Genomic DNA, 16,920 nt, shown 5'->3' with positions numbered 1-16,920 from the left:
TGATTAATTACAAAATGAGACAAGTATAAATATATTAATTAATAAATACATTAAATGAATACATGAGTCCGGGTTTAAATAAATGAATACGGAAATAAATAAATAAATAGAGTATATAAATGAACAAAGTTTGTAATCAAATATATGGTAATTCCGTAAAATACATTGCATTTAAATCTCACAAGTGAGAAACTGTACACTTTAAAAATGTGGATGTAATAACATTTAAGTCTGTATTTACAAAAGTCGCTTTTATTTTGAAAACCTCGAACCGGAAGTGTACTGTTTGTTGCCTGCTACTTGCTAAAAACAGCCGTTGAGCTTGCCAGTTGGTTATTTTTGCGTTTGTTTGCACGTTGTTATCAACATATTAGATTTTAAACAGGTTAACATGACAAACGAGGATCGTCAGTTTTATATCTGTAACTGTTTTACCACTGATAACATCTTTCTGGAGGAATACAAGCTCCATGTCCGCTTCGTCTCCGAGCAGCAGTTCACACGGGACTATGGCGTAGTGAGTAAACAGTTCATAATATCGCGATAGTTCAGACTGGACTATCATTCAGTGAGTAAACAGTTCATAATATCGCGATAGTTTAGACTGGACTATCATTCAGTAAGGAAACCGTTTTTTTTTATTCAAGCACATATATGAATATTTTGTATACAACAAATAATGCTCCATTTCAGAATAATACATAATGATATGTTTTATAATGATTGATCATTAAAGTGTTATCAAAGCTGGTAAAGGTGCAGCTAGTTTGAATGACTGTGTATACTGCATCTTGTGAATTTACTCCAGGTGAAACTAAAGTCTGATTTAAGACTTGATTATATTTCACATCATTCATCATGAAAAGTAACTAAAGGTATTAAATACATGTAGTGGAGTAAAAGTACACCATTTACCTCAGAACTGTAGTGGAGTAAAAGTACAAAGGAGCATAAAATGGAAATACTCAAGTAAAGTACAAGTACTTCTAAATTGTACTTGAGTACAGTACTTGAGTAAATGTACTTAGTTACTTCCCACCTCTGATTATGTTCATTATTGACACTCAGGTGCTGAGGAGGCTTGGCTGTGTGACGGACGCACAGTTTGAGGATGTGTTCAACAAGGTGAGAACTTTTGTTTTTATTTTTGATGTGCCTCAGGAGCAGAGGCGGAAGAATAACTCAGATCTTGTACTTGAGTAAAAGTCGAAGTACTCAAACTCATCACGACTTTTCCTGTTTAGATTTCACAGGAAGTGGACCGGCGAAGGCGTCTTAGTGTGACGTGTGCAGAGAGAGTTGCTGCTATAAAAGACACGTACCGGCCTCTGCATCCGCACGTCTACCACCTGCAGGTACATAACACCTCATCGTTACTAAAGGTCTCCTATCGTACAAAATGCACTTTTTCATGCCTTTTATACATAAATATTTGTCCCCGGTGTGTCAGGAGACTCGCAAAGTGAAAACCCTCTCTCGTTCCACCGTACCTAAATCTTTAAAAACGAGCTAACAACGGAGCTGATCCAGATTTTCTGCCGTTATGACGTAATATCTGAAATGTGGGCGGGCTTTAGACCCACGGCCCTATCAGAAACTTCGCTATCAGAAACAATGAGCGAAGAGTTTTGGACGTAATATGGTCTTTGTTTCGCCATCGCTCAGAGCTAACCTGTACTTGAGAGAGTATGTGTCAAGAAGCAGGAAATAAAAAGGAACTCACCTTGTGGTAAACCTGAGAGAGAAAAAGAGTTTGAGCTCCAAACTGTTTCAGAAATAATCCTTGATGTGATTTGGAACATGATATAATAATAATAGTGGAGTACTTCGTGACCACAGAGTGTGAACGTTGTGATCAGCTGTTTTAGCGCAGTTCTCCAGTGAAGGAGGGAGTCTCCCTCCGCAGCCGGTTGGCGTAGTTTTGGCACAGTTCCGTTGTACAGACCGACGTTAACAGCAGCCTGTCTGTGCACACGGAGACCGACTCTGTCGTCCGGTGATCTAACCGCCTTCTGGAAAAACTTCACAAGTACGTCGGTACGCAAATGCGCTTTGTGACACAAGAGATGGTACGCATTTCGGATTGTTGCCGCGCATGCGTACCTGCGCACCAGTTATGTGCACCCCTGGATATATTATCATTATGTCAGTGGGCTAAAATGGTCTTACACTGGTGCCGACAATATTATCGTTTATCGCAATAATTTCCAGGAACATTTATCGTCCAACAAAATTAATTATCGTGACAGGCCTATGTGTCACTTTGAAATGATTACTGATAATCCATCATGATATTTATGTAAATAACGGAGTTTTCATATAGCTGCTATCATAGCTACCAGAGTGTATAGACAGCTTCCGGTTTCTGGCTGCGCATCACTCATTCACCAATGGGTAATGTTTAGATGGATTTCAGGAACTTCCCCTCGATTCTATTGGCTCTAACGGTTCAAAAGAGTTGTCAATCATCAAAATCGACCGAAGGGGGCCATAGATATGGTAAATGCACCCAAATGACCCCTGAAGTGTTTTTTTTTTCTACACCTCTCTAAAAAGGTCAAATTTCACTTGTTTTGCATCAATCTTGATACAGGGTACTTATTATATGTTATAGTTTGGATTCCTAAAGCTTTTAGTCTCCGATCCCGTCATTCAAGGGTGGTTTTCACTATAAGTAATGTTTTTTTTTGTACATTGTTTACCATGTTCAATCTGAATTTTCTTTAAAATAAAAAACATCTATATTGATTCTGACCTTTCTACATCCAACTCACAGATTTATCATTGCTTTGAGAAAACAGATTATTCATTTAACCCTTTGAGAAGTGAAGATATAGTCATTTGTTCTGGGAATGTCATTTTCGAGCCTGAGACCTGAAAAACAGGGATTATTTGCAGCGAGTTCTCCTTAGCAATGGTCTGTTAGCTAAAATTGACAACCTCTGGAATGTCCAAAATGACCAATCAGAATCGAGTATTCAACTCAGCCATGTAATGAATGTGTGCATACAGTAACACATCGCTGAAACACACCTGCAACCCCCCTCTCTCATCAGGAGTCCTACCTCGCTCCAAAGTTCAAGCAGATAGTGGATTTCTGCCGAGTCAGCGCCGCCAGGGGGGGGTCTCTCGGAGACTTGCTGCAGGAGGAGGCAGGTGAGAGGTTCACCTTTGACCTCCTCTCCGTGAATAATGTGCATTTTTAATGTCAATTACAGTAGATTTAATTGTATTTCTTGGTTGACTTCAGATTACGCCATGTGCCATACAGGTCCTGGTTGTACAGGATATAAAAAAGTCCTGAAATTCATTTTAAATATGTTACAAAGACAGTGAAATTAACAGTTAAACCAAATATTAAAGGGGCCCTATTATGTTTTTTAGGGTGTTCCCTTTCCTGTAGTGAAATACATACTGTTATGCACGTCTTAGTTCAAAATTATATTTAAAATATCATTTTATGAAAAAAAAATGTCATTGAATCCCAAGTGTACAGATACTATCATGTAAGGCTTGGTTATACAGGGTTAAAATACATTTTTAAATGTATTAAAAAAGCAAAAACATGGGAAATATTAGCTCACATACAAAGACGATTGTAAAAATGTTCCCTTTTAGGAAGATGGAGTTGGTAAAATCAAAGTTGTTTTAATGACGATCTCAAATCAAAAGGATTCAGCAAACAGTATTTTTAAGGCAGGATTTAAATAAAGGCGGATACGGTTTTAATTACCCTCTTCTCTAGTGGCGTAATAATGAACTAAACTAAACACAAAGCAGTCCCCCCTGCACCTCATGTTTCCCCTCTTCTATAACCATTGTTCCCCATGTTTCTGTTGAAGCTGCTCGAGTTTATCGCTTCCCGGTGTTTGAGAGAAGCTTCTGTGAGCAGCTGGTGGAGGAGCTGGAGCACTTTGAGCAGTCCTCCGCCCCCAAAGGAAGACCCAACACCATGAACCACTACGGGGTAATTCAACCTCCAATACAGTATTTATTCACTGCACATTCACATTTAATACTTATGGTGCCATGACATTTTGATCTTTGGCCTCCTGTCGTCCCTCAGTCAGGAAATATGTGAAGCTCGATGAAATATTAGAGGTTTCGTGCGGGGACTTTTATAGAAATATAAGGGTCATGACAGGAACACGACATGTGAATAGGGTCAAAGATTTAACTAATAGATATCACTATAAAACTGCCTCACTTCATACTGACATTAAGACAATTGATTTTGTGTTACAACTTTTATGAAATATTATGTTTATATGTGTAGATGACGCATTTTCTTATCAGATATGTTTTATTTACGGAGTATTCCAGAACAGATCTGAGAACATTTGGTAAATCCATGTTAAAAAGTATTGTTTTATTCTGTTTGCATATTCAAATCAAGTTTTCTGACGTTTCATGTTTAAATATGCAAATGAGGCTTTATGTGATCCTAACTGTTGGTGAATTCAGGAGAAATCTACAGACCCAAACCGACAAAGTTAGTCAAATAAACTCCTGCGTTTTAGCTGCTTTCTTACCTCTAGTCTGAAAGTGTGTTATTCATGAATGTCCTCCAGATCCTGCTGAACGAACTGGGCTTCGACGAGGGCTTCATCACGCCGCTCCGCCAGCGTTACCTGCAGCCGCTCACTTCCCTGCTGTACCCCGACTGTGGGGGGGGCAGCCTGGACAGCCACAAGGCCTTCGTGGTGAAATATGACATGGACGAAGACCGGGACCTGAGCTACCACTACGACAACGCAGAGGTCACGCTGAACGTTTCCCTCGGAAAGGACTTCACAGAGGGAAACCTTTATTTTGGGGATATGAGACAGGTGAATATATAAACTTGTTGTAATACTACCCACACCTACACCCCCGGGGTATACTCAGGGTTTCCTTAAAAGGCATCTTAAAATGAGGCCTTAATTGGTATAATTAGTCATGAAAAATGGTAAGACATGAGAATTGGCATTACAATTTTGACGTTGCAGAGTAGAATTTCAAGAATGATTGGTAACGTGTTTTGAAATCACCTTTTGCATCGTACCTTAAAGTGACATAGACTTTAAGAAAACATTGAATGTTTTGAATGCTTGTGCCAATATATTATCTAACAGCATGTGCATTTGCTAAATGTGTCTGTCAAAAATAAACTATTTAGTAGATTTAAGTGCTGATTCACATTCTGGGTTTTAAAACTCCAGGACCCTTTTTAGTTTTAACTTTAATAATAGAAGCAAAAGTCAGTGTAAACCTTCAAATATTAAAACCCTTTAACCTTCACTTAACCTAATATCTACTTTATATGCTGTGTTTTAATTGTGTTTACCATTGGCCAATTTATTCGTATTATATCGCGGCCATTGTAAACAAATGATGTGTACGACAGTGACATTTCTGCTATGAGTATTTTATGTAACAGACAGGAAATAAGCACTAAAGGGAACAGTAGAATAAGACAGACAGGAAGTTAACACTTAAGGGAAGAGCAGAAGAAGACAGACAGGAAGTAAACACTAAAGGGAACAGCAGAAGAAGACAGACAGGAAGTAAACACTAAAGGGAACAGCAGAAGAAGAGAGACAGGAAGTAAACACTAAAGGGAACAGCAGAAGACAGACAGGAAGTCATGGAAACAGAAGAAGAAGACAGACAGGAAGTAAACACTAAAGGGAACAGCAGAAGAAGAGAGACAGGAAGTAAACACTAAAGGGAACAGCAGAAGACAGACAGGAAGTAATGGAAACAGAAGAAGAAGACAGACAGGAAGTAAACACTAAAGGGAACAGCAGAAGAAGACAGACAGGAAGTTAACACTTAAGGGAATAGCAGAAGAAGACAGACAGGAAGTAAACACTAAAGGGAACAGCAGAAGAAGACAGACAGGAAGTAAACACAAAAGGGAACAGCAGAAGAAGACAGACAGGAAGTAAACACTAAAGGGAACAGCAGAAGAAGGTAAACAGGAAGTAAACACAGTTTGGGCTCTGTAGTGTTTAAGTACTGGTTAGTGGGGCGGAAACTGGGAACAGTGGTATTTGGGAACATTGCTCTTCACCACTGATGCTGGTTATTGGTGTGTATGTCTCTGCAGGTGCCTCTAAGTGAGATGCAGTGCTGGGAGGTGGAGCACAGGGTGAGCGAGGGTCTCCTGCACCGGGGCCAGCAGATGCACGGGGCACTGCCCATCTCCTCGGGCCGGCGCTGGAACCTCATCGTCTGGATTCGAGCGTCGCAGGAGCGCAACAAGCTCTGCCCCATGTGCAACCGCAGGCCGGAGCTGGTGGAGGGCGGGGGCTTCGCTGACGGCTTCACCAAACCCTGCATCGCCCCACTGAACGCTGCGTGTGTGCTAACGTGACCAGAAATACCCCCGGTTAACGGGAGGGACCCCCCAGTTAATGGAATAAATGAGTAGTTGAAAGAACAGGGTATGTGTCGCTTTGGTATTTATGACATGTTGAGTGATTGATTTATGACCCCCCCATAAAACCTTAGTCCCGCCCCTAAATCCATTTGATGTGACAGGTGTCAGTGCACCTGTTGTAGTGCCCCCCTAATAAACCATTGTCTTCATTCTTTTTATGACTTGTTTGTTTAGCTGTTTATTGTTTTATTGCCCCTATAAAGTATTGTTCTTAAATAGGTGGGTCATAAGTAGGGGTGTAACGGTTCACAGAAGTCAAGGTTCGGTTCATACCTCGGTTTGGTGGTCACGGTTTGGTACGGGTGCGGCACAACAAGGAAAAGCAAAAAAAGTCCAAAAGTCTCAAAGCGCTTACAAGCAAGTAAAACAAAAATAACAACAAAAGTAGAAAGTGCTAAGCTAGGTGGAATAAGGGCAAGGGGTTAGGATTAGGAGTTGAAGGCAAGAGTGAAAAGGTGAGTTTTAAGGGATTGTTTGAATGATATGAGAGTGTTGGCGGATCTGACGTGGCTGGGGAGGGGGCTCCAGAGTGTGGGGGGGGGCTGCGAAGGCCCTGTCACCCCAGGTCCGGAGCTTTGTCCTGATGGGCTGCAGTAGGTTAGCTTCAGCAGACCTGAGGCGACGGGTGGGGGTGTGTCGTTGGGTGAGGTCATAGAGGTAGGGGGGGCAAGGTTGTTGAGGGCTTTGAAAGGGAAAAGTAATATTTTAAAGTCAATGCGGTGTTTGATGGGGAGCCAGTGGAGGTCATGGAGGATAGGGGTGATGTGGTTGAGCGTCGGGTGGAGGTGAGCAAGCGGGCAGCTGAGTTTTGGACATATTGAATTTTTTTAGTATGAATTCAGGTGATCCAAAAAGTATGCTGTTGCAGTAATCCAGTCGGGATGTTATAAAGGTATGGATGGGTCTGATGCGGGCGATGTTCTTTAAATGGAAGAAAGCGTTTTTTGTGACCTGGTTGGAAAGTGAGGGTGGGGTCAAGGATCATGCCAAGGTTACAGATGTGAGTGGAGGGGTTGACAATGTAGCCATCGATGGTAAGAGAAACATCTTGGGTTGAGCGGGTAAGTGAGTTTGGGCCAATGATTATAAGTTCTGATTTGTCACAGTTAAGTTTTAGAAAATAGTTTTGCATCCAAATTTGAATGTCAGTGAGGCAGGTGCTGAGCTGGGAGTGTGTGGTTGGAGAAATTGATTTTGTTGAGATGTAGAGCTGTGTGTCATCAGCATAACAGTGGAACTGGAGTTGGTGTTGACAGAGGATTTGGGATGATGTAGATCAGGGGTGGCCAACCCGCGGCTCTCGAGCCGCATGCGGCTCTTTGCCTAGTTTTATGCGGCTCTTCGTTCATATTGATTTTTATATGTGTGAGTTTTGGGGAGAGACACTGACTCCTGACTAGTGTTGCACGGTGTACCGATACTTGAAAGGTATACCGCAATACCCTGCCGTTTAAAACATTACGATTCCTCCGTTTCATTAGTATCGGTACTTTAAGAATGACGGCGGAAAGTACTCCAGTGAGAAAGCGCCGTTTTAATAAGAGCCGTGTGTGTGTTCAGCGCTCTGCTTCCAATCCCTGCACTGCAGACGTGCCTGCAGTCCCTCCCTTTCAAGCACGCTCTAAGTCCCTCCCCTCTCTCGTGCACGCGCTAGCTGGCAGAGCATGTGAGAAAAGGAGAAGCATGGCTGCAAGTGGGAGTGCAACTGCCGCTGCGCCTCGGCTTGTTGACAAAAAAGACGCCAGAAGCGAAATGTGGAAGTATTTTAGCTATATCTCTGACAGTGAGGGCAAGCCTACGGACACCACGAGGCCTGTCTGTGAGAAATGTATTCATTTTATTTAATACGAATTCTTGTCATTTATTTTATTTATTGTTCTCGTTTAAAAGTGTGTGTTATGGTTCTGGTTCTGGTGTGAAATAAAGCACAATAATTACATTTAAGACTGTTTCCCTTTTTTTAAGAAAAGTATCGAAAAGGAATCGCAATTCTTGACTTGGTATCGAAACCAAAATGTTGGTATCGTGACAACACTAGCTACTCCTGACAGTTAAACCTGATATTTAGTAGGTCTGTTAAGTATTGAATGCTGATAATTCTGACGTAATTTGTGGCCCAAGAGCCAATCACAATAATACCTACGATACATCACCTTTGAGGGGGGGAAACCTATCGTTGATTAAACACTATCCAGTGTTTCCCCTACCATTGTCTTGTCCGAAAAATGTTTTAAATATATATATAGCACCAAATTGCAAATAATCTATAACTACTGTCACTTTTCACATTGAACATGTGCTCTTTTATTAGATAAACTAAACGCTTTCATTTGAAGTTGTGAGTTTAGTGTTTTTGACCCTAAGAAACACTGATGCAATAATCAATAACAATAATCCACAGCTCCTCTCTCTGCTCCAGAGGATTTAAAGAATATATATCCCAATGCCACAAAAATGCATCAGTGACGTGGTTGAAATCTTGTCTCCAGAAAACAAAAAACTGAAACAAGCGGTATCAGTGACTGTGTGTTTGATGTGGCTCTTTGCAGTAACTTAGAACAAATGTGGCTCTTAACCTCTGACTGGTTGGCCACCCCTGATGTAGATGATGAACAAAAGGGGACCAAGTACAGAACCCTGAGGGACGCCATGATTGATGGGGGCTTTGGGGGATTTGGAGTTGTTAATGGTGATGAATTGATGTCTGTCAGAGAGATAGGATTCAAACCAGGAGAGGGCAGTACCGGTAATGGTTGATCGTGTCAAATGCGGCTGTTAGGTCAAGGAGAATGAGAATTGAGAGGGAACCAGAGTCAGCAGAGAGGAGAATGTCATTGGTCACTTTGAGTAGGACAGATTCTGTGCTGTGGTGAGTATGGAAACCAGATTGAAAAGGTTCATGAAGGTTATTGCAGTCCAGATGGGATTTTAGTTGGGAGGCAACAGTTCGCTCCAGAATTGTTGACAGGAATGGGAGGTTAGAGATGGGCCGGTAGTTATTGAGGGAATCAGGGTTGGGACCAGGTTTTTTGAGTATGGGAGTGACAGCAGCGAGTTTCAGAGCAGGGGGGACAAGTCCAGTGGACAGAGAGGAGTTAATGACTGTGATGATAAGATGAGTGAGTTGGGGAGGCAGGCCTTGAGGGTCCAGGATGGAAGTTGAGGTATTCATGCCGGTGACTTGGGCAACTATGTCTAGTGAGGTAATTTGTCTGAAGGCTGTAAAAGGGTGCCTGGAAGGAGGAGGGTAGGCAGGTTGGGTGGTGGACGAGACGGAAGAGTTGGTGTGTATTATTTCAATTTTGCTTTGAAGGAATGAGAGGAAGGATTCACACTGTGAGGTGGTGAAGGAGTTGGAGATATTATTCATGGGGTGAGGAGCTTGTTAATAGTTGAATAAAGGGACTTTGGATTATTGCTGCCAGATTGTATTACAAAGGAGTATCTTTGTACTGCTGTTGGTGCAATCTATAAATGTCTTTGTGGATAGTGAGACCAGTTCGTTTAGCATGTCTTTCGAGCTGGCGACCTTTCCTTTTGGGGCAACGGAGATGATCGGTGTTCCAGGGGGCGGAGTGAGTGAAAGAGACATACTTGGTTTTTATCGGAGGGAGTTGGTTGAGACAGGAGGAGAGAGCAATGTTGTAGGTGTTGACCAGGTCAGTAGGGGAAACATTCTGGGTGACGGTGGAGTCAGGGATGGTATAGTTTTTCCCACCGTAGCTGTGTTGTGTAGAGATGAGATTGTTGAAGACCAACGGCTGGAGGCTGGTAGCAAACGGGCTAGCAGGCTAGGTTCCGGTACGCAGGAAAAAGAAAATAGGTAACGGAAAACTACTTGAACAAAGTAGCGATTCAGTTGGAGCCAATATTGACAGATGTTATATATCGCTAACCGATGTATAAAATAAAATCAGATCAAATATGTTCAAACCATAGACTGTATATATAAATGGACGTAGTGTCCGTGACGTCACCCATAGGATTCTGCAGAGTTGCAGAGAAGCCCTTAGTAGGCTTGACAGCGACATCAGAGTTCAACCTGCTCCAAATAAGGGCAAAGAGGCGGAGCCGAGGCGGGACCTGCTGCCTCCGAACTGGAAGTAAACAGAGCTAGCTCAGGCTAAGAAGCTAAGCTAACATGAAATACATGCATACCAAGTTACTGCTAACAGTGTAGTTCCCCTATATAAACGTTACATTCATAATCAAATGAGACAATCTGCAAGAGAATTAGCTATATTTTGTTATTCTTAATGCTTGTCATTCACACGTTAAGAAAAGAAGTACCGATACATACCAGAACAATTGTGGCGATGTTCAGCTTAATAAGCTTTATTCAACATAATTTATTTAGCTAATACTACAGCAGGCGAACCAAGTCTGCGTTTCACTGCATTCCTTGATCTCCAGTTATAACGACGGACTCCACCACCCGGATCTAACGGAGCCGCAGTGGGCTAGCTCTGGGACGCCGGCTGGAGCTAGCCCCCTGCGGCTCCGTTAGCTCTGGCGGCCACCACTGGGATAATTGATAATTTTGCGATTTTTAACACTTTTTCAGTGAAACATTGCAGTTTTTTTGGAAAAGTTACAGATTTGTTTCTGTTTTGTGTTACTAAGATACTTTCAGTTACACTTTAAAAACCTGTTGAGCCCCACGGACCCGCCGAAGGGGCCGAAACCACAACATCTGGGGCTTCTTAACCTCTTAAGCCCCAAGCCGGTTTTTCAGGTTTCAGGCTCGAAAATGACATGCCCAAAACAAAGGACTATAACTTAACTTCTAAAAGGGTTATATTAATAATTTATTTTATCAAAGCAAGGTCACATCTGTGAGTTGGATGTAGAAGTATCAGAATCCTTAAAGATGTTTCAGTGTCAGAATAAATCCAGATGGAACATAGTCAAAAAGTGTAAATGATTGTCTCCGCCCAAATAAAACCCATTACTTATAGTGAAAACCACCCTTGAATGATGCCTCAAAGCTTTAGGAATCCAAACTATAACATATAATAAGTACCCTGTATCAAGATTGAGGCAAAACAAGTGAGAATTGACCTTTTTAGAGAGATTTAGCAAAAAAAGGACAAAGAAAACAAATCCTGCTGATCGATCTGCCGTTCTCTGCTCTCCATCCTGTCGCCGCGGGACATGCTATGCTGCGTAAAAAGAGTGGGCGTGTGCGTAAACCAGCTATACTGCCTTGATTTACTTACGCAAGATCCTATCTCTGGAACCCATTGGTCGATTTGGGTGATTGACACTTTTTTGAATCGTTAGAGCCAAGCGAATCGAGTGGCAGTTTCAAAATACGTAAATACGTTACGCCTGCGGAGGGGGAGCTATGCGTAAACTGCATCTCCCGCAGCTGAAGCCACGGACTGTTAATCGTTGGACCTACTCTTCTGCCGTGAATGAAAGGATTGATTAAAATTAGTTTTTAAATATTGATGTTGAAAGCATCATTCTGGTGCACTTTGAGAGCAACATTAAGAGATCTATGGATCTCTCAACACCCATATGAAACAGAACTGTAAGCAGATTTTTTTTTTCTTTATGGATATTTTACAAATCACTCCCCTTTCAAACTGTATTCTTGTTTATTAATAACAACTTTTTTTTTACTGTCATATAGTATTTTATACCTGTTTACTTTATTCTCTTATTTTGTAACTATAATGATCATATAAGCAGGGGTGGCCAACCCGCGGCTCTCGAGCCGCATGCGGCTCTTTGCCTAGTTTCATGCGGCTCTTCAGTTCATATCGATTTGTATGTGTGAGTTTGGGGGAGAGACACTGACTCCTGACTAGTGTTGCACGGTGTACCGATACTTGAAAGGTATACCGCGATACCCTGCCGTTAAAAACGTTGCGATTCCTCCGTTTCATTAGTATCGGTACTTTAAGAATGACGGGGGAAAGTACTCCGATGAGAAAGCGCCGTTTTAATAAGAGCCATGTGTGTGTTCAGCGCTCTGCTTCCACTCCCTGCACTGCAGCCGTGCCTGCAGTCCCTCCCTCTCAAGCACGCTCTAAGTCCCTCCCCTCTCTCGAGCACGTGCTAGCTGCCAGAGCATGTGAGAAAACGAGAAGCATGGCTGCAAGTGGGAGTGCAACTGCCGCTGCGCCTCGGCTTGTTGACAAAAAAGACGCCAGAAGAGACATTTGATGTATTTTAGCTATATCTCTGACAGTGAGGGCAAGCCTACGGACACCACGAGGCCTGCCCTTGATTAAACACAATCCAGTGTTTCCCCTACCATTGTCTTGGAGGGGCGCTGCGCCCCGCCAACGGAGCCCTGCGCCCCCCCCCTGAAATTCAAGGTGTTATATATAATTAAAATAAAAAAAAAATATATATATATTAGGGCTGTCGAGTTAACGTGTTAATAACACGCTAACGAAAAAAAAAATTAACGCCACTAATTATTTTAACGCTATTAACGCATGTGTATTTTTTTCCTCGGCCGCCCCGTAGTTTCAGAGCGCATCGAATTTAAAATACCATCTACAAGCTGATGCTGACAGCCCCGCTCCTGCTGCCTGCTTGTGGCAGACCACACTTCCACGCTCACCGGCAGGCACCGACTGGCCATCGGGAGGACCGGGAGGGTGTGTGTATGTGTGGCCCGAGCGAGCGAGAGACCTTACGTGCATTGTTGTTGTTAGCATCTGGTGCTAGCTAGCTGCGCTAACGGATATAAGGAGCTGTTTAAATGAAAACAGAAGAGCGACATTTCGCCACAACTGCGCAGAGCACTTGACTTTATGCAGGTAGCCAGACAGTGGGACATTGTACGAACAGTCAGCACGGATAGTGTGCGCAACATGATTGCAGCATCCAGGCAGCTCCCGTTCCAGCATACGCCTTGAGTTGCACATAGCTCCAACGATCCATCACACACACACACACACACACACACACACACACACACACACACACACACACACACACACACACACACACACACACACACACACACACACACACACACACACACACACACACACACACACACACACACACACACACACACACCAACACGTTCTCACTCCCATCCCGTCACATATTGACGGACGGTCAGGGCCCCTCCCCGTCGCTATATTACGTACAGGGTACCCCTTGCCCGTCAGGCTTCTACGGGCAGGGCGTCCCATAGACCTTCATTGCGGACAGCGGACCCCTTGACCGTCAGGCTTCTACGGGCAGGGCGTCCCATAGACCTTCATAATGCCTATTTTAAGGTTCATTTGGCCATTAAAATGTGTTTTGATGTCATTTTATGCGAGTAATGAGTTTTTATTTCTGATTATTTGTGCAGTACATGTACATGATGTTTAGTTTGCTAGTTATGACGAAGATTACTTCATGAATATGTACACATTCATGGTTGCTAAGGTGGTTGCTATGGACGCTGCAACAGCTCCCAGACCACGTGATCAACAACAATGGCCGACCTTCGTGTTATTCTCGGTGGAAAATGCCTATTTTAAGGTTCATTTGGCCATTAAAATGCGTTTTGATGTCATTTTATGCGAGTAATGAGTTTTTATTTCTGATTATTTGTGCAGTACATGTACATGATGTTTAGTTTGCTAGTTATGACGAAGATTACTTCATGAATATGTACACATTCATGGTTGCTAAGGTGGTTGCTATGGACGCTGCAACAGCTCCCAGACCACGTGATCAACAACAATGGCCGACCTTCGTGTTATTCTCGGTGGAAAATGCCTATTTTAAGGTTCATTTGGCCATTAAAATGCGTTTTGATGTCATTTTATGCGAGTAATGAGTTTTTATTTCTGATTATTTGTGCAGTACATGTACATGATGTTTAGTTTGCTAGTTATGACGAAGATTACTTCATCAATGCTAACGTTTTTTTGGTGGAAATGTGTTTTTTCACAGCAAAGTCACCCTCTGTACTTGGACTTATTGGGAGAATCTAAAGGCAAGAACATCCCAAATATTCATTTAGGTCTTTATTGTAGACCTTTAGTGTTGCCGTCTGTGAGGAAAATACATGGGGCTCAGAGCCTCGTATTTTTAAAATCTTTGTTATTCTTTTCAAAATAACACACTGTTATTTACTCACCAATAACACACAATTATCCTTGCTTTTATTTCTTGGTTTAATTCCATAATCTCAGTCTTTTTTGGTGTTCGTCAGGAACTGAATTTCAAAATAAAAATAACCGGAAACAGACGTAGGCCTATAAGGGACATTTCGAGTATCATTGCGATTGTCAACATTTTTGAGTTTAGGATGGCCGAAGACACTACACTACCCATAATCCCCAGCTATCGTTTAGGACTACAGTCCCCGTGATTACTCTTCAAGGTCTGGGATTGAATGTTGGAGTGGCAGTGCGCCAAGGTTACGCAGCGTCAAACAGCTGTTTGAAATGGAATGAAACCACGCCAGACTATCCAAAACTGGAATCGAACGCCCCCCAGAACTACACACTACACTATTGTGTTTCGCAAAATGTTCTATGGGACGTCTCTACTGAACGTTTTCGTTTTACCCACAATTAGAAGTTGCCAGTATTAAACACATTGGTGTTATCAAATGTAAAACATATAATTAATAAATGGGTGAAAATTGCTGTCCATAATGCGCAGCATTAATATATAGCATTAATATATACCCACATGACAGCTCATTGCTACTTTGTAATTCTACTCCACTACAATTCAGAGGTTAACCTGGTATTTTTACTCCACTACACTTATTTGAGTTACTTTGCAGATTCTGATTAATGATGTGAAATATAACCCTTAAATCAGACTTTAGTTACACCTGAGTAAAATGAGATATTTGATAGTTGGTGCTTGAGAAGACTAAACATGTATCTGCAATTGACATTAATGGAAACAAGTAATAAAGTATATTAATTACTCGTTATTCTCTACTAATAGTTAATTACACACATTCATGAAGTAATCTTCATCATAACTAGCAAACTAAACATCATGTACATGTACTGCACAAATAATCAGAAATAAAAACTCATTACTCGCATAAAATGAGATCAAAACGCATTTTAATGGCCAAATTAACCTTAAATTAGGCATTATGAAGGTCTATGGGACGCCCTGCCCGTAGAAGCCTGACGGTCAAGGGGTCCGCTGTCCGCAATGAAGGTCTATGGGACGCCCTGCCCGTAGAAGCCTGACGGGCAAGGGGTACCCTGTACGTAATATAGCGACGGGGAGGGGCCCTGACCGTCCGTCAATATGTGACGGGATGGGAGTGAGAACGTGTTGTACACACACACATACACACACACACACACACACACACACACACACACACACACACACACACACACACACACACACACACACACACACACACACCATTTGTATTGTATGAGAGAGGTTCCAGGTTGTTGTGTTTAATATTCATGAGAATATTTGTCATTGTTCAAATGATAATAAACATTACATTACATTACATTACATTGCATTTAGCTGACGCTTTTATCCAAAGCGACTTACAATAAGTACATTCGACCAGGAAGACACAACCTTAAAGAAAACATTAGCATAAAGCATATTTGTCTACTATATGTTGATAAGAGTATTAAAAACTTGAAAAATATTCCTCTAAGGTACATTTAGAACAGATCAAAAATGTGCGATTAATTTGTGATTAATTCGCGATTAATCGCGATTAAATATTTTAATCGACTGACAGCCCTAATATATATATATATATAGCACCAAATTGCAAATAATCTATAACTACTGTCACTTTTCACATTGAACATGAGCTCTTTTATTAAATAAACTAAACACTTTCATTTTAAGTTGAGTTTAGTGTTTTTGACCCTAAGAAACCCTGATGCATTAATCAATAACAATAATCCACAGCTCCTCTCTCTGCTCCAGAGGATTTAAAAAGTATATATCCCAATGCCACAAAAATGCATCAATGACGTGGTTGAAATCTTGTCTCCAGAAAACAAAAAACTGAAACAATATCAGTGACTGTGTGTTTGATGTGGCTCTTTGCAGTAACATAGAACACATTGGCCACCCCTGATATAAAGATAGCATTTTTTTGCTCGTGGCTAATTCATAGGCTCAGCGCTAGCTTTGTGGGTTTAAAAAAAAAAAAAAAAAAGATCAGTTAGCTGAGTTTCTTCCCGTTACATGGATATAAAACATTCATAGTTTATTGAATATTAAGATGCCCTCAGACGCTGTTTCCTGCAAATGACGGGTTTGTCCCCCCGGTATCGGGGGTGCGGTGTAGAAGAGGTAATATCAATATTTGAGGTAACCTCTTCTACACCACACCTATATACCTAAAATGTTTTTCAGTAACTGAGTAAATGTACTTAGTTACTATCCACCACCACTGCTTTAGGATATAAACAGCTGTTGTGAAATTGATCAGTAGGTGTCATGAAGTGCACGTGATATCTATTTATAAATGGAGAAGAAGACTAAGAGGGAAGAAGCCCGTCACACACTGT

The 16,920-nt window shown here is 41.7% G+C and overlaps 1 protein-coding gene across 1 annotated transcript; it reads left to right on the top strand.

The window, feature by feature from the left end:
* Positions 1-166: 166 nt before the first annotated feature.
* ogfod2 (2-oxoglutarate and iron-dependent oxygenase domain containing 2) lies at positions 167-8,363 on the top strand. The gene is made up of 7 exons (XM_034090748.2): positions 167-517; positions 1,069-1,125; positions 1,245-1,355; positions 3,057-3,156; positions 3,843-3,967; positions 4,572-4,829; positions 6,092-8,363. The coding sequence occupies exons 1-7, from the start codon at positions 392-394 to the stop codon at positions 6,356-6,358; spliced, it is 1,044 nt and encodes a 347-aa protein (XP_033946639.1). The 5' UTR covers positions 167-391; the 3' UTR covers positions 6,359-8,363.
* The last annotated feature ends 8,557 nt before the right edge of the window (positions 8,364-16,920 follow it).

Source organism: Pseudochaenichthys georgianus, chromosome 9 (assembly GCF_902827115.2).
Source record: "Pseudochaenichthys georgianus chromosome 9, fPseGeo1.2, whole genome shotgun sequence".
Classification (NCBI taxonomy): domain Eukaryota; kingdom Metazoa; phylum Chordata; class Actinopteri; order Perciformes; family Channichthyidae; genus Pseudochaenichthys; species Pseudochaenichthys georgianus.
Note: the sequence above shows the minus strand (reverse complement) of the source record. Positions and strands in the feature narration are given on the sequence as shown.